The sequence below is a fragment of the Suncus etruscus genome, chromosome 18 (genome assembly GCF_024139225.1).
Source record: "Suncus etruscus isolate mSunEtr1 chromosome 18, mSunEtr1.pri.cur, whole genome shotgun sequence".
Taxonomy (NCBI): Eukaryota; Metazoa; Chordata; class Mammalia; order Eulipotyphla; family Soricidae; genus Suncus; species Suncus etruscus.
In genome coordinates this window covers 56031475-56055698 of record NC_064865.1, presented here as the reverse complement: position 1 = coordinate 56055698, position 24224 = coordinate 56031475, and the positions used below count along the sequence as shown (strand labels likewise).

Here is a 24224-nt window from a genome sequence, read left to right as displayed (position 1 = left end):
TTTTGGGGAAGGGAAGAGTGTGTCAGGGATCAAACCCAGGGTTTTTTCTTTTTGTGTCTGATGTTCTAATAAGCCATCTTGGGCAAAAATCCAATCACAGCCAAGTCTTCATCACAGGACTGCCACAAACATTGTATCTGGGCTTTGTTGGATTGGCCACTATGATGCCTCAAACATTATTTCAATATGTGGATATGTGGCCAAGGCATGTGGAGTTAAAGTGAACTCAGAAGCTGTGGATCTGAGAATAACTTAAAGAATGAAGGTACCTTTGATCTAGGGTCAGAAACAGACTTATTGGACAAGCACATATTAAGGCAGAGCAAATGTCTAGAGGTGTTTCTTGAAAGAGCCTAGAAGGGTCAGAGAATTTCCTTCTGTACCTTCTATAAGTTTAATTTCATGAGAAATCCCAAACCATGATCATTGAGCAAAGTTGCCATTAGATTCCTGATCTGCAAAGATGAAATGGCTTACTTAATGTTTTTTGACTTCCACTGCTCAATTTTGGAAGACTTGTATTTCATAACAATAGATAAGAGAGGAGGAATCTCATAGGTAAAATTTCAAGATACCATAATGTTATAAAATCTGAAAGAGTTGTTTGAAAAACAAAGCAAAGATCAAAAATGGAGTCATTGATGTCAAGACCCAATGTTCTTAATACTAAACCAATGGTCTGTTTTTGTTTCTCCCCCAAATGAAAATTTAAATGCATCAACCTGGAACCCCCTGGTCAGAAAAAATGAAGTAATCTGTTTCAACAGCACTCAAAGTGAGTGGAATGAGCGAAAACAAAGGGATTTTTGCTGTTGGATCACACCTAGCAGTGCTCAGAGAATAGACTCTGTTGGTGGGTGGGATACTATATGGTGCTGGGATGGAAGCTGGGCACCTGTAGATGTACCAATGCTTTGAACAATCTCTGCAGCCCCCAAAGTATGCATTTATGTATGTAGAAAGATGAAGAGTCCTTGTGTAATATTAACTTATATTCAGCTATTATTTAAGGTAAAAGTACATGGTAAAACAAGATCTGGTGTAGGAATGACAGAATGGATTCACATATTTCATTCCAGCAGGTTGAAAGGGGAATGCACAGAATTTCATCTGATGCCTCAACACATAAATCATTCTTTCTAGAAATGGAATAAAATTAGCGTCCTCCTAATTAAATTACGCGTACACTGACATGCATCCTGCACAAACCCACACTCACCCTGACATTTAAATCATGAAATGCCAAAACCATATGTGTAAAAAGGAGAAAAAATACAGATGCCTACTAGTATTTCTATGTCTTAATGTTTTAATTAGCATCAAATTGATAACAGCATTGGGTCAGAGTAATAGGACAGAGGCTAGGGAATTTGCCTTGCAATTGGTAGACCTGGAATTCTATATGGTTCACAAGCACTGCCAGGAATAATTCTGTAGTGCAAAGCCAGAAGTATATCCTGAGCATCACTGGGTGTGGTGTGACCTCAAAAACAAAAACTAAAAGAGAAGTAAAATGGTCATCTGCAAGTGCAAATAATTTACCTTGAGGGGGCTGTACAGAGCAACTAGTACTATAGACTCGTTTCCTAGTCAGGGAACCATTGATGGATCTTTGGAAATAAATGCTTTTGCCTTTAAAAAGGCAGAAAGTGAGCTTTAAAAAGGCTAAAAAGTGAGCTAAAAGGCCAAAATGTTAGCATGCAGTTTTGTTCTTTTTTTCTGCATGCAATCTTGAAACGTGTTTTGTTCTGAGATAATGGGACAAAAGTGGCTAAAAAAAAAAGTGCAGTGAGAAGTCCGAGGAGTCTAGGATGAAAGAATTACAACTGAGTTGTGGAAAGCAAGCATGGCTCTTTGCAAAAAGCCTTTTTCTTTTTAAAGTGTCAAGACATGTACTTGAAAGGTAGCTTGTTTACTTGGCGCTAGTGTACTTGGGTGACGGCCCTGGTGCCCTCCGACACGGATGCGCTCGGAGATATTGACGATGCGGGATCGGAGTGGATTTTGCAAAAAGGTTTATTCAGGCATCAAAAACATGGCGCAAATAGACAATCGCTCTGCACTAGGAAGGCGACTCAACCATCACCAAGCCCGGAACTCGGTGACGCTGTATCAAAATGAGGCTGCTAATCGTTCACTCATGATTGGGTTAATTCCACTGTGTCGTCACAAGTAGGAATGGTAACTAACACTTGCAAGCCTACCTTCTCATTGGCTAATTTGTCGCCTCGCTAGACCCAATCAGAAGGCGCGGAACAAACTACCCAAAGCTACTATATAAAGTGTCCGGGGCGCAGCGGCCCGCTGCTCCAGAACAGAAGTGCGCTCAGAGCGCACCGTGCGCTCTCTCAGCGGGTGCCCCAAGCTCGCCTCGCATGCGTGTTGTGCGTGGGCTGCCTGAAAAACCACGCACCGAGGACACCTAGTGGTGATATACTGTGTTCTAGATGCCTTATTAAGTTTTTATTTTACGCCCACTAATAGTCTTAACCACCACCAGGAAGTTTGAAGTAAGCGCTGCGCTTCCAAAATGGCACTTTCCATATCCATAATTTCAAAGCAGGCAAAAAGCAAAACAAGGAAACAAAAACCACACAAATCACTCATGATTCATTCACTCTTCCTACTCATCCCTGCAATTCAATTCAGTTACCTGTCAAACGGAGGCGGACCCGATGATGCCAAAATGCGTTGAGACATCTTTTTACGCACCAGCTATTGACATAGGCAATGCGCTCAAACCCTTGGCTTAATACAAAAACAAACATGGTGACAGTACGGAATGCATGCAGCCCAACTGGGCCTAAAAGTCCCAATTTTAAGAGGACACCCCTTGCATACACTCTCCTCCCAACCACGCCCCCCCAAGTACCCAAGTGCAACAGCTCTTTTGGTGAGGTCGGTGGGTGGCTCTGAAAAGAGCCTTTGGGTTGTTGGGGCTTCTTTCTATGCAGTTGGCCAAAGAAAAACTTCCTATTTCTTCTTGGCTGCCGCCTTCTTTGGTTTGGCTGCCTTGGGCTTGGCGGCCTTGGGTTTAGCCGCCTTGGGCTTCACCGCTTTGGCCTTGGCTGGGCTCTTGGGGGCTTTCTTGGGTTTTGCCGCTTTCGCCTTCTTCGGGCTCTTGGCCTTTTTGGCTCCTGCAGCCGATGCGGGCTTCTTGGCCTTCTTGGGGGTCCTCTTCGCACTCTTCTTAGGGGTGGCGGACCCGGAGGCTTTCTTGGCCTTCTTGGCTGCGCCCGCAGCTTTCTTGGGCTTGGCGGCGCCCGCCTTCTTGGCTTTGGGCTTGGCCTCCCCGGAGGCGGCCTTCTTGTTGAGCTTGAAGGAGCCCGAGGCGCCGGTGCCCTTGGTCTGCACCAGGGTGCCCTTGCTCACCAGGCTCTTGAGCCCCAGCTTGATGCGGCTGTTGTTCTTCTCCACGTCGTAGCCGGCAGCCGCCAGCACCTTCTTGAGCGCCGCCAGGGACACGCCGTTGCGCTCCTTGGACGCGGCCACCGCCTTGGTGATCAGCTCGGACACGGGGGGCCCGGACGCCTTGCGCTTGGCGGCGCCCGCAGACTTGCGGGGCTTCTTCTTCACGGGCGTCTTCTCGGCCGGGGCCGGGGCGGCAGGCGCGGCGGGCGCGGTCTCGGACATGGCCAAGGCGATTTGGTGCGGGGCGACGCGGGCAGAGCGACTCGAGCAAGAAGCGGAGACACTGACTGGCCGGGACTCGGGCCTCGCCGCTGCGCCCGCCCGCTTATATAGGGCGGAGCTGCGCCGTGATTGGTGCGCTGTCCAGCCCGCCTCGCTGGCAGCCGCAGAGTGCCCGCTCGGATCCCGAGTTGTGTTTGTTAAACCTCCAAAAAAGCCCCCAAGATCAAAATCCACGACCCCCAGCGACCCACTTTTACGCACTCCCGGTTCCCCGAAGCCTCGGGCTTCACGCAGGTCTCAAATGAACCGGGCAGGTCGCCTCCTTGGGCGCAAAAGCAGCCAGAGTTCCCGCCGTGCACGACAAATTTCCACTCGGAGTCGCAAAACTTTCTCTTTTCTTCGTAAATTATAAACTGATGTGGAACCGTGCAGCTTTCTGACCCCGCGAGGACGATTCTCCAAGTGCTTAGCTTCGTCTGTGGCCAAGAACCAGGGCGCTGGCACGAAGGTTTTTATTATAAATCTGCACTTAAGTGAAGGAAGTAACACAGGCTCCTCGGAGAGTCCTGCCTATTGAGCCGAGGGCATTTGAGTTCATCAAACTGATTTAGTTTCATGCCCAGGCCAAGGACGGCACATTTGGGGGTACATCTGGGACCCCCCGAGACCTCTTCTTGTGCAGCCATGGTTTTATTCCTCTTGGCTGCAACTGGACTTTGCAACAATCTTACCTTATATTTCTTTGCCTCTCTGCTCCCCAGGGTTGGGGGCGGGGCTGTTGCGTCTCTTTCCTCTGGGCAACTACTCCAAGAGTTTAGATATTTTGGATTCAGGATATTTTGCAAAAGGAAGGAAACTTCCCAAATACAGTCAGAATTCACAGATGAGAAAGGATTCATTGTTTATTTTTTATTTTAATGTGTGGGTGATGTCACTAAGGTCGCTGGAAGAGGAGGTGCGCTTTGTTGCTTAGTCCTTTGCCAGGGGAGGCAGAAATTCGTGCATCACGACCAAATTCACGCAGCTGGAATTCAAGCATTGAACCTAAGGGAAAATAAACGTCAGGAGTGGATTTGTAACATTATTCTGCCCCCATTACTAGAGAAGCTTAGATCACTGTATCACTGATGAATGACCAGTTCACATCCCACATGCAGGCTCGGTCCAGAAGATATGGCTGCAGGCGTCCCAAGGTTCTACTACAATGAAAGTATATGACAGAAATGACAGTTTAAAATTCCATCTCTCAAGTCGGATTTCAAGGGACTATCCCTATGGTTAAGTGTCATTTGAACACTCATTTGCTCCACCTCTCAGGAGATGGAGATTTGCTTAGATAATCACCCAATCAGCCACAGTACAGACTGACAATAATAAAACAGACAAACTATGGTTCATTAAAAGTTATTGAAAACTTCAAACCAGAGCTAGAGAGATAGTGCAGTGGGTAGAGAACTTAAATTGCCAGTGATCAGGTAAATCCTCCCCCGAGCACCACCCACCTGGAGTTATCTCTCATGAGCAAGCCTGAGGACTACCGGTATAGTTCCAACATCAAACAAAATTGCAAGCCATGAACTTTAAAAAAAAAAGCTGGAATTTTGGCCAGTGCCCTAAAATGCTGCTGTTGGCTTGTGTGAGTGATTATTTTACAGTAGGAGACGTCGCATCATTTTGAGTGTCCTCGCTCAAAAGCTTCTCCCCATGAAGCTATGAGACAGCTAAGGGCACTTGGCAACTGAAATAAAAGGGAATGCAGACCATCGATAGAACATGGATGAAATGTTTCTAAATGAATGTTGAATTTTAATGGTGATGTGAACTACCAATAGTTTTTAAGCTGCCAAGTGTAAATATTTTTCAATGTGATTAGTTCTGATCGTGAAAAATGAAGGTCTTCGGTGTGTAATAAACTAAGAAGCAGAGGATAAATTTCAAACTCGACTCATTGATGGCTATCAGGGAAATTTTATAGGCACCAGGACAGAGAGATTATTATCCTTCTCAATGACCAATAAACCCACTCCTCTAAATAGCTGAAATTTGTACAATACTTGGAGTTTTTTTTCTCAAATATCTCACTTAGTTGTGGGTATTCCTTTCTACTTCCGAATGGAATCTCAAATCTATCCTCTTTCAAATCACATATGTTTTTCTCTAACTAGACTCGACATTTTCTTATAAATTAAATTCCTACGTTTACTTAAAAAAAGACACCAAGAATCAGTCACTAAATCAAACATCTATTTGACATTCCTTTTTAGTAAGAGTCACCACAAAAGGCTCCATTTTCCTATTGCTCTATTCACCTAAGCAGGTTCTCTCAAAACTGTGTAGTGTATCTCTGTCTACAGGTGGATGGGTGAGATTGTGTATTAAGTGTGGAGCATTATGTCTTGTTCCAGATGACTTGAAACCAGGAACTCCAGAGGAAACTGAAATATTTACTACATTCTTAAAGCTCCTCTGGTGCCCAACCAAGTCTGAAACCCTCTGCTACTCTCCCTGCAGGTCAGAAGGGGCAGAAGTTGCCCAATCCCGACTTCCTTGGTTCCATAGCTGGCTGGTCACCAGGGTCAGCTCAAGAAAGAGAAAGGGCAGGCAGCCACAGCAAATGATGCTTTGCTTTATTCTTTTCCATTTACATAAGGTTAGAAATAACTTGACTGTGACTTGACTGAACTTCCTCTACTACATCTATACTTTTTCTGTTTTTCTTTGTTTGTTTTTGGGGGCACACTTGACAATATTCGGGGGGGGGTAACTCCTGGCTGGCTCTTCACTCAGGAGTTATTCCTGGTGGAACTCAGAAATATATGGGATGGTAGGACTAAACATGGGATTGCTGTGTGCAAGGAAACACTCTACCCACTGTGCTACCCCTCCAGCCCTCTCACCTACCATATTTTCCGGTGTATAAGACGACTTTTGAAACAAAGCCAACCGAAAATCCGGGGTCGCTGAGTATATCCCTAAAAATGTTTCAATATGTCGCTAAACGAAAATTGTCTAAATACTGCCACAAGACGAATTTTCCAACTCGATCCTGCACCAATCACTGCCAGGCTGCTCAGACCGCCTCTCTCACTCAGCCAATCCAAGCAGGCTTTTTATGCATGCAAATGAGACAATGTTCTGGTCCTGAATCTACACTGTTGAAAGCCTATTCAGATTGGCCAGAGTCGGAGAGGAAGTCTATGACAGTAGAACCTTTGGACCTTTGCTTGTTGTGATTGGCTCACTCTGGTACATACAGTTGCAGCACAGGAACGTTCTGTCTGATACAGCGAATATAGGCCTAAACCTATGCTTTAAGTGCAAAATTAGGGGGTCATTTTATACGCCAGCAAATATGGTATATTTGTTATCCCCTTCACTCATTCTTGATCAAAATTCCCTTTTGCATTAACTGGTTATTTCACTATGCGTCATCTGCATTTGTTTTGTTTTGTTTTTGTTTTATTTTTTGGTCATAACCGGGCAGCTCACAGGGATTACTCCTGGCTCTATACTCAGAAATCGCTCCTGGCAAGCTCGGGGATGCTGGAATTCAAACCACTGTCCTTCTGCATGCAAGGCAAACACCCTACCTCCATGGCAGCACTCAGGGGTTACTCCTGGCTCTATGCTCAGAAATCGCTCCTGGTAGGCTCGGGGGACCATATAGGTTGCCAGGATTCGAACCACCAACCTTCTGCATGCCAGGCAAACGCCTTACCTCCATGCTATCTCTCTAGCCCCTTCATCTGCATTCTTAATCTATGTAGACTTCCTAGCTATCATAGTAGTTATGGAAGACATGTGCTACTTACCTCCCTTGAGGAAATCTCTGGAGAAAACCATTGGTAAGAAGTAGGATTCCATCTACGTTTCTCTGGCTTCAAAGCAATAACTTTTAAGAATGTTTTTCAGGACTGGACAACCAGAAATGGTGGGAAATAGATTGTTTCTTTTCTAAGTAACTAGGATAGAATGTAACCATTGGAAGGCTTTGCCTGTGCCTTTAGGGATCTACAGAGCTCTCTGTCTCCTTGGAGATTCATTCTTCTGACTGTGCTGGCTTACATGGCCAGTGTTGGACCAGTCGGCCATATGCAATTTCTTCTATATTTTTATAATTATGTAATATTCAAGTGACTTCATCTCTAAAGAAAACACTTTCCTCTTGGGCAGCTTTTGGAAGTCTCTAAGGGTATCTGAGAAAAGGAAAAGTAGGGGCACTCTGCGAACATAATATTGAGGGACTATAAGAAATTATGTGTATCCAAGGAAAAATGAAAAGGAAAGGGTGGCTTGAATTTTTTTTTTTTTTTACCCAGAGTGCTGGATTCCAAGTGCCTTGTTATTTGAATATGGTCTTGTGAGTGCTTTAATGAAGGGTGGCACACAGGTGTCTCTTCCTGGAGTATTGAGCACCTTCTGCAACCGAAGAAAAACTCATATTTTGGGTTCACTTGTGCAAAAGAAATACCCCAAAATAGAAAGATAAAACAAAAACGTAAAAGATACTCATTATCTTCGAGTCCTGCAGAGGCTCTGAGTTTTATATTTATAAGCACAGACTTTGAGATACTCTGCTATCGGTCCAACCCTGGAACCATTTATTTTCCCGTGTCAGACTATTTCAAGAGGCACTCAATAGCAATTTTTCATTCAGAGAATTTTTGGACAACTTTCCTTATAAAGACACTCTAGTCATGTGGCCTCTGAACACTATTTGGTATATCATTGCACTATTTCATTGCACCAAGTATGGCCTTTATTTTAAAGAATGAGAAATGCACTATCTTAGGAATTGCCATTTCTTCCCCCCCCCCCCTTTTCCTATGATATTTACATTTCTGGGCACAATATCCTGGGTTTTTCTTGCAGTTTGCCTTAAAACTGGAAAGGCCTGGGAAGATTTTTAACAGATAAAAGAGAGGTTGGAAAATATAGGCTATATGCTTCTATGGAGTAACATGGAATTCTCAAAATGGAGAGAAATATGGTCAGAAAATGACTCCCTACCAGGGAGAAAGAAGCACAAATAGGGAAGAAAAACTTCATAATTCGGGTTCATTTGTGCAAAAGAAATACCCCAAAATACAAAGCTAAAACAAAAACTTAAAAGATGCTCATTATCTTTGAGGCTGGGACTAGAAAGAAATGGAAAGGAGGGAAGACCAGGAAAGTAATGGCTGGGATGAAGGATTGTTCTGAGAATAATTTTTGTATAGTGTTGATTTAAAAATCTGCTAACGCTTTTTACTGTTCTGAGAAAAAGAAATGAGTGAGAATCCCAAATGGACTATATTTCCTAATAAATGAAGAAAACTATTTTGTATGCCTACACTATCTAACAATGAAGGTGTTGATGAAGATAAAAATTAACTTAAGGGGTTGGAGTGTTTGCTCCAAATTTACTCCAAAGCAGGAGGGCAGTTGCCTTGCAAGTGGTCAACCTGGATTCAATTCCGAGCATCCCATATGGTCCTCTGAGACTGCCAAGAGCAATTTTGGAGTGCAGAGCCAGGAGTAACCCCTGAGTGCTGCTGGGTGTAGCCTCCAAACAATAACAACATCAACAACCACAAAAATAGCAACAAAATTAAGTGGTAATGGCTATCATAAGGTTAAAGAGAAAATTATGTTTAAAAATTGTAATAGAATAAATTTGTCTCTCTTTGGGCTATAGGTGAACACAATGAAGCTATGTGTATACTAGAATGCCACAAAGTAAGTATCTGAATGAAAATGAGATACAGTTTTTGCTAGGAAAAAGTACATACTTCTATAGCTATAGAAATGTGTATGTGCTATGGGTTAAGGTTCAGACTTATGGGAAAGGTAGTGATAGTACAGTGGGTAAGTGTTTGCTTGCCTTGCATGTAGCCAACATGGGATCAAATCCCAGCACGCCATATTGAGCTTGCCAGGAGTGTTCTCTGAGTTCCTTAAACTCAGAGATAGGAGTAAGCTCTGAACAGTGCTGGATGTGGCTTCCAAAAACAAAACAAAACAAAACAAAACAAAACAAAACAAAATAGATAACACATATATGGGCTAGCACAGAGGGATAGTATAGGTGTTGGGCACTTGACTGCCTTGCATATGGTGGCTCACCCAGGTTCAATCCCCACCACCACACATGGTACCCCAGCAGGGGGTGCCCCACTACTACTAAGGAGTACTATTTCTTGTCCCGCCTACTGAGAACTACAACACAAATAATGACACCCTAAAAGCAATTAGCACACTTGATTTGCTATCTTTTTGTTTGTTTGTTTGTTTTTAGGTCACACCCAGGTGCCCTCAGGGATTACTCCTGGCTCTAAGCTCAGAAATCGCCCCTGGCAGGCATTGGGGACCATATGGGATGCCAGGATTCCACCATCTGTCCTAGGTCAGCTGCATGTAAGGCAAATGCCTACACTGTGCTATCTCTCCAGTCCTTGGTTTGCAATCTTTGATTATTATTTTTGGGGGGGGAGGGTCACACCAGGCAATGCTCAGGGGTTACTCCTGGCTTTACGCTCAGAAATCGCTCCTGGCATGTTCAGGGGACCATATGGGATGCCGAGATTTGAACCGCCGTCCTTCTGCATGCAAGGCAAACACATTACCTCCATGCTATCTCTCTGGTCCCTTTTTTTTTTATTAATTTTAATTTTTTAAATTTAATTAAAGAAAGTGCATTACATAGTTGACATAACTGATAATAATATATTTTTAGGAAGACCAAAAGCATCATTCTTTTAAAAAAATAGAAAGTTGAAAGAAAAGCTAAAGAGATATAGAGAAAGGAAAGAATATTTTTGAAAACTATTGGCTCACAATGAATTCATTGAAGCACCAGCAGAAACTTTAAAAAGCTCTTCTTTTTTTTTTAAAAAAAAGAATAAGAGTTAAAAAAAAATAAAATAAAACCAGCACTGGGCCCGGAGAGATAACACAGCGATGTTTGCCTTGCAAGCAGCCAATCCAGTACCAAAGGTGGTTGGTTCGAATCCCGGTGTCCCATATGGTCCTCCCACCCCATGCCTGCCAGGAGTTATTTCTGAGCAGACAGCCAGGAGTAACCCCTGAGCACTGCCGGGTGTGGCCCAAAAACAAAAACAAAAACAAAAAAAACAAAAACAAAACAAAAACCAGCACTAATGGTGTGAGAGTGGCAAATGTTGTTGTTTGCATAGGCCACGCAAAATATGGATAAAATGGAAAAAAAATACTTATCCTAAATACAAAGAGACTGTATCCCTGAAGTTCTCTGGCATAAAACCTGCTATGGGCTCCATAGGTTGTCTAACCCCTGATTCATTCTCTTTGGTCATGGTGAAATTTTTTCACACATTAGCTGTTTTGTTGTCTGGTTTATGTAGTTAAAGATTCTGGTTTCTATGTTTCATCGAAGTCAGGATGTGGAGCAGCCTCCAGTTTCACCTCACCATCAGATACGAAGCCCTGCAAACAAGTTGCTGCTGTCCCTGAGTCATCTGGGTGTCAAGGGAACACTCCTTGAAGTAAAGTGAATGCCAGTGGCAAGGTCTCCCCTGGTAGAGGTTTACCTCCTGGTGATGTTGTAAACAATTATGGTTTTTTTCGTAGGTGGTCAATGGTTCAGGGTGTATGGGCAATGCCCATTCTTCGGAGACCTGAACCAAGTCATTATGCCAGTGTCCAGGATATAAGGCCTAACAGCATCACAAAATTTGTGTTCCTATCTCTGTTAGATAATAACTTGTTTGCATATGTAGTATTTTCCCATTTTAATGTACCTATGCAAAAGAGGAACGATGTCACAATGGCATTGGTGCCTCTGGAGAGCCAAGGGAACAAGTCCAACAATTCCCTTAACTTGGTTCTAACATGAATTCTAAAGTGAAAGACTTCTACCACAATTCCTTGTTAAACAGATCAGAAAGAAAGAAAAACAAGCAAACCAAAAACAGTGGGCACAATTTCACTGTATAAGGGGATATTCAAGAAAAGTTACAGCTTTTAAGGGAATACATTTAGGATATTCATAAATGCATGTCCCTAAATATATTATTCTCCAATAAAAGGAACCACTTTCAAAAAAGTGGGTCATTCTAAGACTGGGGCATGAAACATTTAGGATGGAACTAGAACTTTTTGTAGTACTAGAAAACAAGAAATTTAGCAAAAGTTGAAAACTTAGGAAATACCATGTCTATCTCAAGGGGCTCCAATTGGCCAAAGCTTGTACATTGGAGCAAAAAAGAAATATGGGAACTATTAAATTTTAACTGAACAGAAAATATACAGCCATTTGGAGTCAGAGTGGATAGCATATTGGTAGGGTATATTGGCCTGGCACATGGCCAGCACAGTTTGATCCCCATGGTTCCCAGATTCCTCCAAGAGTGATTCCTGAATAGGGGGGCAGGAAGAAACCCTGAGCACCTCTGGGTGTATGCTCCCCACCAAAAAACAAACGAAATATACTGCCATAAGTAAATACACACAAACGTATTACTGGTCTTCCTTGACAAAGATCATGATAATTTCATACAAGAACGCTAAATATATTGTGCAAAAGATTAAGGAATCTAGGACTCAGATCATCTTGAAGTATGTTTTCTGAGCTATCTGTCAACAAGGACAAGGATAATGAGTTAAACAGGGAGTTAAAGTATGTTTCAAAGTATGTTTCTTCAACAACAAAGACAAGTATAATAAGTTTATCAGGGAGAAATGCAGCTTAACTAATGTAACTAAGCATGGTAAACATTGACCTAATATGGTTTTTTATATCATTAGTTTCTTCTATTGAGGATAATTCACTCTGTTGATGTAATGACAGTTGGACTGGGACAGTCTCCTTAGACACCCCCTCTGTAATGACAGTTGAACCGGGACATGCTCCTAGACAAGCCCCTTGGACAAAGCTCCTGTCATGCTAGATATATCAAGAAAAACTATGTCCATTGGCAGGGACCCAGGATAGTGATCAGAACAGCCCTTGCCGGTTGGTTCACGGGGGCTGGAGATAAAGCATCGGAGAGATGCTGCCTGCTTTGTATCTATCCCTCCATCTTTCTCTTTTGAACTGGGGCCTCCCCCAGCCACTTCTGAAATCCCCCAATCCCATGCCGGAGGAATAAGAAAGATACGTGGTTTCTCTCTCTTTCTCTATCTCTCCTCTCTCTCTCTTCTCCGTCTCTCTTCTCTCTCCTCTATCTCTCTCTCTCTCCTCTCCCCCTCCTCTCTCCCAGGTGGTTGCTACAAGTTGGCTTCCCTGAGTGGGCTCTAGGCCCTACCCAGCAGTTGGGCCCCGTAGGCCCCTGCCAGCCTTGCAGCACCAGGCCCCGGGAGCCTTGAGTCGCTGCAGAATGCAGCCCTGCAGCCCTGGCAGCCTCCAGCCTCTGTAGTCTTGCAGCAGCAGAGCAGCAGGAGGTCTTGCAGCTTATTGCAGTAACCTGTAGAAGTCTGACAACCTTGTAGACTACTTGCTGCGGGTAACACACTGGAAAACTGAGATAGATAATTCTAAATTCACCATTTATTGGTGATAATTTGAGGAAAAAATACATACATTCACTCTAAGGATAAGAAAATGTTAGACAAATTCAAATCAAAGGATATTCTTTAAATTCCTCGATCAGGGTATGAAACACAAAGCCAGACCAAAGAATTCTCCTAGAAAGGAAGAGATAAAGGGAAAGCAAGTCAATTCTGTATTCGCTCCTGAATAATTTCCTGGAAGAGAAAAAATTAATGGTGCGCAAGCTTGTGGTATTTGAAGAGACTATAAAATGTAATTAAAATATGTATCAATGTTTATTTATTTCCAATTCTTATTTAGTTATCCCATCAAAATCATTTGAGGAATAAAAGGGAAGCTTTCATATTACTTTTGAAGCTTTCTTGTAAATCCATCTTTAGATTACAGTCTTTAAAAGTTTTTGATTTCAAGTTTTCTGTTTATCATCTTGTAACATCTATACTAGGAAGGAAAATATACTTAACTGTGAGTGACCTCAGTTTTTAATAATGATAAATATATTGCCTTTCATTATTATATTCAAACTCATCTACTTCTAAATTATATACCTTAAACTTTTGTTTGCGACTAATATTTTGCTTGTAATTTTTAAAACACTTTTTAATTTTTTTGGTTTTTGGGTCACACCTGGCAGCGCTCAGAGGTTACTCCTGGCTCTATGCTCAGAAATTACTCCTGGCAGGCTCAGGGGACCACATAGGATGCCGGGATTTGAACTGCCTTCCTTCTATATGCAAGGCAAATGCCTTACCTCCATGTAATCTCTGTGGCCCCTAGACTTTTTTTTTTTTTTTTTTTTTTGAGTTTTTGGGTCACACCCGGCGGTGCTCAGGGGTTACTCCTGGCTGTCTGCTCAGAAATAGCTCCTGGCAGGCACGGGGGACCTTATAGGACACCAGGATTCGAACCAACCACCTTTGGTCCTGGATTGGCTGCTTGCAAGGCAAATGCCACTGTGCTATCTCTCCGGGCCCTAGACACTTATTTTTTTAAGAAAATAAGTGGTGAGAGGTGAAAAGATAATTCAATAGATTATTACACTTACCTTATGTGCATCTGATTCAGGTTTGATCTAGCATCACAGATAGTTTTCTGAACACTTTCAGGAGTGACCCCCATGCATAGAGTCAGCAGTAGCCCCCGAACACTGCCAGGTGTGGCCCCTAAAACCACATAAAATAAAGGGGGAAAAAAGGAAAATACAGGTTAAGTTTTTCAAATATCCAAGTATTTTCTTTCCCTTTTTTGTCTACAAATTTTTGAAACTACTTTCTTGTTATTTAATTTATACATGTATTACTCAAATAGTACCCTGTATATCTTAAATTGTTCTATTTTTGAGGAATATAGCTTTCTTTGTTTTCATAATTTATACACATAAAATATGTATATCTATTTTGTGTTCTGCTTTTTCCCCTTCTCAATATTTTCCCTCCATATTGTATTGGTTCAAAATACTAAGTTTGTGGATTTCTATTGCTGCTTAACATTTCATGTGTGTATATATATTTGTATATATGCCAGAGTATTTATATTGAGTTTACTGTGCCTTCTCCTGATTGTGTGAATAGTAAGTTCAATTTTCCTTATTTCATTTTTCATTTTATTGAAGCCAGATAGGTTTTTTTCTTTTGTTATTTTTTTTTTCTTTTTATAGAAATGAGGCTAGAGTGAGAGAGATACCTACGGTGGCACAAGTGGTAAGGCATCTGCCTTGCCCGGGCAAGACTAGGACAGACAGTGTTTTGATCCCAAGGTGTTTCATATGGTTCCTCAAGCCAGGAGCGATTTCTGAGTGCATAGCCAGGAGTAACCCCTGAATGTTACCGGGTATGTTCCAAAAACCCAAAACCCAAAACAAACAAACAAACAAACAAACAAAAAGACTGTTTAAGAGAGAGTACAGTCTTCTTCAGAGAGGAAAGGCTAAGAATAAACATCTCAAGTGGAGATGTGGGTGATGAACCCGAGATGAACAGCAAGTTCAATTTTCTGAAGATGATTACAATTTCACTTGGACACAAATTCCATTTTCAAATGTATATTTTTTACCTGACATCCGGGTCCTTTGCCACAGCCATGAATATGAGCTGAGATGATTTATCCCAATTCACTGTGGAAGGAGAAGGCCTTAACTTCCAAATCCAGCTTCTAAAAGTCGTGCAATTTCTACCTTACTTGCTGGAACCTTACTAGTAACCCCCCTGGAACCATTCTTATTGAAGCTTCAATATTTGAGCGATTTCATATAAATCTGAATGATTCTGAGTCCACCATGCTGTGAGGACACCCAGGTGCATGTGGAGAGACTATATCTCATCATTCTGATTAACCAAGCAAGCCCAAGGACCAGACATGGGGAAGTCTCTTGAGTAGATTTCCCCATCGCAGGATCAGCTGAAGTTCCAAACATTATTCATAGAGGCCACACTAGTTCTACTGTGCACCATTTGAACTTGTCATCCACAGAGACTAGGCATAATACAATGGCCGTTTGTTTGATTGTTTCTATTTATTGAGGAAACATTGGTTTACAAAATTGTGTATTTTGGGGGCACACTTTCACCTCTATTCAAAATATAATATCCACCACACATGACATCAAAGTATCAACGCTGCTGCAACATGATTTATTGGACTCTTTAGGTAACTTTGATTCAATTGTTTGAGTTTATAGGTTTGTTTTCACTTGGTTTTGTCTGTTCCTTTGCCTCACTGTATTTCACATGTGAGTGACATCACATCACATCATGCAGTATTTGTTGTCCTTAAGATTTTTCACTTATCAAATATTTCTTTTGATCCAGATCTCCCTCTAACTTCGAAGTATTCTTATGGTCATTGTGGATACTACTTTCCTCCATCCAAGAGGTACTTATAGCCTTGAGTGCAACTGGGGTGGTTGGGTGGGAGTGCTGATTTAAACAAGGAGATTTTCAGTTGATATTTTGTTATTCCTTTTTTTCTCTTAAAACACTATAAGATCCAAAAGTTAAAAATTTGTGAATAGTTGAGCTTTTATCATACTATGTTCTAACACCTTCACCAGTGTTCATTTCCCACCACCAATTTCCCCATTTACCCTAGTTTACCCAACTGCATCCCACCCCCTCTCTTATTCACTCTCTTTCATGAATTTAGGAATTATGTTTTGCAATACTGTTACTGAAGTATCATGCATATCTTGTACTTCCTTTCTATTCCCCAATTCTTGACCAGAGTAGTCATAGTAATCCTTCCTATGTGTTAACTGAATTTCCCATCCAACATTTCTATTGTTTTTGGGTGTTATTCTCATACTATGGATTTTTTAAAATAACTTGCAGATAAATATGATCATTCTATGTCTAGCCCTCTCCCTTGACTCATAAATGACTTTTTTAATAGCTAAACTTGGATTATTTTGTTTCCTAAACATAAGAGATTTCAGTTTAATTTCAAATATTTATATATAATGTACATTTATATATAACTAAATATGTATATATATATATATTTTAAGCAGGGGCATACTAGCAGAGCTTGATCAGCAAACTCATCTAAAACCTAAATCTAAATTACATCTAAACCTGATTTAGTGGAGAGGGCATGATTTGGCATCTCAGAGACTAACTGTGGGTCCTTGAGCTTGTGTTACACTACTATAAACATCTTCCCTACACATCTTTTGGTCTTTTGACATTAACTTAAGAACTCTTTTTTGACTTTTACCTAACTAAGAAACCCATTTCACATCATGCAGTTAAATCTATATACACACCTATGTACATGCCCTAATGGAAAGAAAAGGTTGAGGCAGTGCTGCAATTTTTTGTCATTTCTTTTTTAATTTTAGTAAAGCTATTTACAAACAACTACAGTGATTTTGTCAGGAATGGAACTCAGATAAGGAAACTGGGTAACAGCCTACAGATTAAGATGGATTTTAGAGGGGACGATGGGTGAACGGAAAAAATAGATGGATTTTAGTCCTTTATTGTTAATATCTTCTGAAATGTGTATATTTAAACATCTTATATGTTTCCCTCAGTGCTTGAATATAGGATATTACTATAAGTTATATCTTAAGTTATCACTAATGTACATAGAATATGTATAGAGCTTTTTTTTGTAGGTCCCATAAATGAGAGATTCATGGTAAGACATACATTGGCATATATTCAAAACCGTAGTTAAATCTCTAAACTAAGACTTAAATATTTTGGGCCTGGGGCAATATTTCAGTGAGTAGGGAGCTTGTCTTGTATGTAGCTTGTCTTGAGGTACCTTGGTACCACATATTGTTTGCTTTGGACTCAAGATGCCACCCACAATGACACTAGGAGACAAATAATGCAAAAGCAGGGAAGTTTATTACCAGTACGCTGGAGCCACATCTCTCACAGATGGTTTTGACTCAGATGAAACTTGCAAGCCCTTTTATAGGGTCACTCGGGCTTCAAGTTAAGGATAAAATTATAGGTTCTTTGTACATGTTGTGTCAGACAGGTTTAAACTGGTTGGTTGAAGTAGTAGAGGAGGAACTCAGGTGCCCACTAAGCAAGCGCCCACTACCTTGGCATACAGTTATATAAGGTTTATCGTCTGCATGCCCCGGGGATTTTGTTGCTGGTTGCTAGTTTATCTAACTGTCCTGGTACATGCTCTTAAAGTTCCTGGAACTGGCTGTTTGCACACAGTCCCTCTTTTGTCAGGCTGAACCTGTCATGGCTTATATCTAATGTCTAAAGCAAAGCATGGTTATAGAGTGAAATAGCAGCAATTAGTTCTAAACTTGCATTCCCTTCTAACATTCTCCCTTTCTTCTTTACATATATAAATATGACTATATTATAATGTTGTTTCACATAGAGGCTGGTACTGCTACCTTCTTTGCGTTACTTACCTTTTTATTTGTTTTTGTTTGTTTGTTTGTTTGTTTTTGGGTCACACCCGGCAATGTTCAGGGGGTTACTCCTGGCTCAACAGCCCAGAAATTGCTCTTGGCAGGCTTGGGGGACCATATGGGATGCCAGAATTTGAACCACCACTCTTCTTCATGCAAGGCAAAAACTCTACCTCTATGCTATTTCTCTTGGCCCTGAGTTACTTATCTTACTGACCTATTTAATCAGACTAGTGAGCACATGTCCAGCTTTCAGTTCCTTATGACCAGTCTATTGTAAGCAGTAAGTACACTTTCATATAGGTTACCCAAGTTACACCCACTAAAATACATTTAATTCAATCAGCTACAGAAAAATAGTTTTTCTCTCCACCTGCACTTTGAACCTTTCCAAATGGCTGAATAAACTTGGCTTGCTCCGTTTTATAAAACCAGCAACACTGGACAAATCTTCACTTAAGGTGTCCCATTTTCTGTAGAGAATTTTTGGGGATTGGTCAAGGACAGAGCAGGTAGTTTACAATAAAGGCAATAACACTTTACCTGCACATCAGGGTTACCCAGGCTTGGCCTATTTAAAATGTGAAGGCCAGGTTAATACGATGAGCTGAAAAGTGATCTTGGGCCTCTCATTCTCTGTAGGAGTGACCTGGCAGAAGGGGGTCTATTGCATCCGTCTTCAGGGTTGGGAGAGACTCTGATCTCCAGAACTTTTCTCGATGCTAAGAGCAGAGCCCAGGCTGTGGCCAGTAGGTGCAGATCCAGACATTCCTAGATGATCTCCAATTTTCCTAGGCCAATCTGCCTCTATGGTCTCCCTGAGATCCGCATAGTACTTGTAACAGTGCTGGACTGCTTGTCGCTTAACTTCAATCCCTTTCAATTCTGTTTCCCTGAAAGAGGACTCTGGGGTATCTTAGCTGACTTTTAAGATTTTCTGTCAGCATGAGGAGTAATCCCCACTACAGAGAAGAAACCTTCCTGCCTCTATTTATGCTAATCAACATAATGCCATGAAACATTAAGATTCCTAAAGGTCGCAAAAAGAGAGAAAGAAAGAAAGATGAAAGAAAGAAAGAAAGAAAGAAAGAAAGAAAGAAAGAAAGAAGAAATAAAGAAAGAAAGAAAGAAGGAAAGAGATAAAGAAAGAAAGAAAAAAAGAAAGAAAGAAAGAAGAAAGAAAAAGAAAGAAAGAAAAAGAAAGAACGAAAGAAAGAAAGAACGAAAGAGAAAGAAAGGAAGGAAGGAAGGAAGGAAGGAAAGAAAGGAAGAAAGAAAGAAAGAAGAAAGAAAGGAAGGAAGGAAGAAAGGAAGGAAGGAAGAAAGGAAGAAAGGAAGAAAGTGGGGCTGGGCAGTGGGGCTAGAGGTAAGGTGCCTGCCTTGCCTGCGCTAGCCTTGGACGGACCGAGGTTCGATCCCCTGGCGTCCCATATGGCCCCCCAAGCCAGGAGTGACTTCTGAGCTCATAGCCAGGAGTAACCCCTGAGCGTCACCGGGTGTGGCCCAAAAACCAAAGGAAAAAAAGAAAGAAAGAAAGAAAGAAAGAAAGAAAGAAAGAAAGAAAGAAAGAAAGAAAGAAAGAAAGAAAGAAAGAAAGAAAGAAAAGTAATGCTTCTCAATTTACAGAACACATAGGAAAACCATTATGCATGTATTTTTAAATCCATTTGGAAAACCTTGATTTTCTGTAATTTCTGTAGGCCAGTTTTCCAAGAGCATTGTAACCTGAGTTTAGTTTAGCATCTAAGCTCATTTTTCCTAGAATTTCTCTATACAAAAACATTAGATCATTTCTAATTTAGAGACATATAATAACAATCCAGTTTGACCACACAGTTTTTTCCCCTCTTAGTTCATATACCTCAGACGCTCTGCACATTTTTTACATTCATTCTATAACTTTCCTTAATTCCAATTTGTAATTGACTGGTCACACTTTCACAGAATTCCCTTCCCCTTTTCTCCCAACATTGACAAATCCATTATCTTTTTGCATAAAACACTATTCTCCTCTTCCTCTTCTTCAAACTCCTCCTCCTCCTCCTCCCTCCTCCACATTCAGCTTCTCAAGTTAGCAAGCTAGAAACCAGTGCTGAAATCTCTAGAAGGGAAACTTGAAACTGCCTCTGACCGTTTGAAACCAAATCGCTACATACTTACATGGAGTAAGACCAAACTGTCTTTTATGTTACTTATTAAAGACCTTCAAATCAGTTCTATAGATTTCACATCTTTTAGATATGATCAATCAAGTACCATTTCCATTCAGAAGGAAACCTTCACCAAGTTGAATATGAATCATTGCGATTTTCACACCTAAAGCTATTGAGCTGCCTTAACAATATGATGCACTTACACAATTAACAATTTTGTTTAAAAAAGCTAACCACAATAATTTGGAGCATTCCCCACCCCTTGCTCAATTTCGCATACTTAGAAACTTCTGAAGTCAGAGAACTTTTCTCCAGTTGAAATTTAAAAAGGCCCAGGTTTTCCTTTCTTTTAGTTATAAGCAACTTACTATTAATGTATGGACAATAAATAAAAATGAGTAAATAAATAAAAATAAGTAAAAACCACTAAAATTAAAGCTGCTTTGTGTAGCCTGCTTGGATTGGATTTTAGAACAGCTAGATTTTCTCTTTTCTGATAGTCTGTAACAAAGACTCAATAAATGTCCATGTGGAGTAGTTCTGAGGGATGGGTGATGTGTGTGTGTGTGTGTGTGTGTGTGTGTGTGTGTGTGTGTGTGTGTGTGTGTGTGTGTGTGTGTGTGTGCGCGCGCGCGGGCATGCGTAAAAGAGAGAGAGACAGAGAGACAGAGTCAGAGACATCTTCGGCTTTCTTAGCCTTCTCTCTGTAGGATTTTTAACTCCTCCAGGCTTGAGTTTGCAAAGTCTCTCAATGTCCAATATGTTAATAATTCCCTTGACCATCCTGAACACTCCTTTTCTAATCTCATCAGCAAAATTGGTCTTCTCTAACTCCCACAGTTGGAAGGGGCTAGCCTGGCCCCCTGACCCTTAGCCGTTGTTCACCCCCCATCAAGCCAGGTTTGCCTGGTTCCAAGAAGACCCTCTTGCTGTCTGAATTCCCATGCAGACTCACAAACAGCTGTGTGCCTAGAAAGAGGAGAGGACGTGTAGACTCCTGCTTTCCCTTGGGGTGTGTAGGCAGCAGTGGTGGCACAAGTGGCTGCACAGGGGAGGGTTGTGGAGGCGGTGCCTGTACCTGGCAGCTCTTCTGCTGAAACCCTGAACCTGCTAAGCACCTCAACTCACACCTTCCCTATACTTGCCATACATATGCAAATAACCTCAATTGATCTTCCTCTGTTCCCATCTAAGAATGGCAGGAAAGCAGCTTAAAATTGATCAAAAAGACGACACTTTCTCCAGGACAAATTTAAGTCCTGACAGTTGTTTGAGAATTGTCCAGTGTTCATGGCCCCTCAGTCAACCTGGCCTGTCTCTAGGAGAGTAATCAATACCGACTTGCAAATCAAGCTATACAAAGACACACACTAGGCACCTAACATAACACACAGATTTTTCTGAACTGAAATCCCACCGACCCCAGGAATGGCATTCTCCCTAGAATTTCTCTAAGACAGTGGTACAGAGAAAACTCGGTATGTTGTACAGAAGAACAGAGAAACATAAAGTGAGTCTCCGACACAAAGAGAGAGAGACACACACACACACAAAAACAAAACAAAACAAAACAAAAACACAGAAGACAGATTTAAATCAGCTGAGAAAAGTAACCCTGGTTTCTGAGCTGGAATTCTCCTGGTTTCTGAACCAGGACTCCAAGTACTCTTCCTCAATGATAGTCCTCCACCTAGTGAGGTACCTTAGATTACTGAATAGATCCCAAGTATGGGGAATTGGGCCATCTCCTGAATTCCCCAGCCAGTGACCTCTCAACATATCTGCAAGTCTTTTGCCAGCACTTTTAAAATGCCTTACATAGAAATACACCGTCATGCACACCACGGATTTTAGATTTGATTGAGTTTTCCCCTACTGTCCAGTTGTCCTCCCATCTCTGTGTATCAGGATCCCAGAGGAGCCCCCAGATGTTAGCTCCAGACTCAAGACCTGACCAAAAATGTCTGCTAGGAGACAAGTCAGTAATGTAAAAGCAGGGGAGTTTATTACCAGCAATGTTGGCACTGCACCTCTTTCAAGTGACAACTCAATGGGACTTGAAAGCCCTTTTATAGGGTCTTTAGGGCTTCAAGGTAGGGGTAAAATCTATAGGTTCTTATTACCTGTTGCCTCAGTTAGGTTTAAACCGGTTGGCTGAAGTAGTAGAGGAGAGGATCAGGTGCTTGCTGGATGGCTACGACTTTGGCATGCAGTTACATAAGATTTATCATCCTTTGTACCCTGGGCATTGCTAATTTATCTAACTCTCCTGGTATGTGCCCTTGAAGTTTCTGGAACTGGAGGTCCGGGCCTAGTCCCTCTTTTGTCAGGCTGAGCCTAACATGGCAGTTCTTCTGTTTGAAGCAAAACATGATTACAGAGCAGTAGGGCTTTTTCCTTGCACAAAGAGACCCAGGATAGACCCAGGTTTGATCACCAACAACCCAAATGGTGCCCCGAGCCTGCCAGGAGCGATTTTTGAGCTCAGAGCCAGGAGTAACCCCTGAGCACTACTGGATGTGTCCCAAACAAACAAAAACATAAACAACAAACCAAAATAAAATACAGTTATAGAAGAGAACAAGCAGCAGTTAATTCTAAACTTACATTCCTTTATAACAATATATCTCGCAAATCTACCAAAACTTATCCCTGAACAGAGCCAGGATACAGTCCTGAGCCTCTCTGGGTGTGGTCCAAAACAAAACAAAGACCAAACAACAATAAAATAGTTACATTTTCTACATGGACTTAAGATTAAATAAATAAAACTAAACAACAATGAAACAAGGACCCTATGACAAGCAATGACTTCCAAGATAATAACTTCCTTAATGCTGAACCCAACCCAACTCAACATATATATAATCCAAAATGTTGCAGGTATGAGGATATGAGGTGAATAAGAACATTTTGCTTCTTCCTTCTTTTTCTTTTCTCACTTTCCCTATATGGTTATTGCAGAGGATAAAATGTTTCTGACTCTGGTTCCTGTCAGTCAGACTGAGTAATCAAAACAGCATCCAGTGGGTTGCAATTATATGTGATTTAATGACATCTAAGCATGAGCAGGAAAATGATTATAAGGTACCCATTTCAGTTGGGTAGTTGATGGAATTTAAATCCAAAACCAAGTTGTGTTTTGTGAAAAGAGCAGACAATTTCACTGATAAGTATATATGTTCCCAACCTACATTCTTCTAGGTTTTTATTGGGAGTAGTGATAACCTCTTTGATTAGTGAGGAGGCCTGGAGATCAGAAGAAAAGAACATGTCTTCAGCATCCAGGACCACCATTGTTTTCAATTCCAAACAACCTGCACTCCAAAGAGTGACGGTTTTAGCAAAGTGACTCTGAGAATCTTAGAATGGTCTAATTTGCACACCTTTATATTCTTACTTCCTGTGATTTTCCTTAGAAACTCTTCACTTTTCTCTCTCAACAATCCCAAAATTATATGGATGAGCTGGTTTTTAAAATGTGAAACCTGGTTTGTAAGTTCTGATGTGCTGGTTTGTAACTGTCAGATTTATCTATCTACTTACACAGGAATGCTAATTCATATTGGGTGATTGTTTGGAATTAAGGCTAAACTTATACATATACAGTATAGTCATCTACTGCTGCATAACAAATGAGCTCAAAATTGATGGCAAACAGATCAGATTTTCTTCTATGAGATAATTTACTGTCTTACCTAGATCTTATATTTTCAGTTTGGGAGAGAGTCACAGAAGTGTGTATATACACAGAAGTGTGTATAAAGGTCAAAGGTTCCAGGTCCAGCTTGGACACTGACTATCATATATCTGGAGATAAATGATATTTCAAATCTGGATCCATCACTTAATTGGTTTATGAATTTAAAAAGTGTATTAAACTCTCTCTCTCTCTCTCTTTCTCTCTCTCGGTTTTTGTTTTTGGGCCACACCCGGTGATGCTCAGGGGTTACTCCTGGCTATGCACTCAGAAATTACTCCTGGCTTGGGGGACCATATGGGACTCTGGGGGATTGAACTGTGGTCCATCCTAGGTCAGCCAGGT

General features: G+C 41.3%; 5 protein-coding genes across 5 annotated transcripts in view; 3 read left to right on the top strand and 2 right to left on the bottom strand.

Annotated features, from left to right (window-relative positions):
- Positions 1-24224, top strand: part of LOC125996078 (uncharacterized) — a 135509-nt gene that overhangs the window by 18236 nt on the left and 93049 nt on the right. The gene's annotated exons all lie outside the window — the stretch shown is intronic.
- Positions 1-24224, top strand: part of LOC125996117 (histone H2A type 1-B) — a 949462-nt gene that overhangs the window by 834965 nt on the left and 90273 nt on the right. The window lies entirely within an intron of this gene.
- The window catches only part of LOC125996119 (histone H2A type 1-D), a 143445-nt gene that overhangs the window by 28948 nt on the left and 90273 nt on the right, over positions 1-24224 (top strand). The gene's annotated exons all lie outside the window — the stretch shown is intronic.
- LOC125996127 (histone H2A type 1-C) overlaps positions 1-24224 on the bottom strand; it is a 363461-nt gene that overhangs the window by 326713 nt on the left and 12524 nt on the right. The window lies entirely within an intron of this gene.
- Positions 2871-3661, bottom strand: H1-4 (H1.4 linker histone, cluster member). The gene has a single exon (XM_049765051.1). It carries the CDS (start codon positions 3631-3633, stop codon positions 2974-2976), a length of 660 nt encoding a protein of 219 aa, XP_049621008.1. The 5' UTR covers positions 3634-3661; the 3' UTR covers positions 2871-2973.

Bases quoted from the DNA above. Each gene is read 5' to 3' on its own strand.
- H1-4 (XM_049765051.1), bottom strand. From the start codon at position 3,633: ATGTCCGAGACCGCGCCCGCCGCGCCTGCCGCCCCGGCCCCGGCCGAG.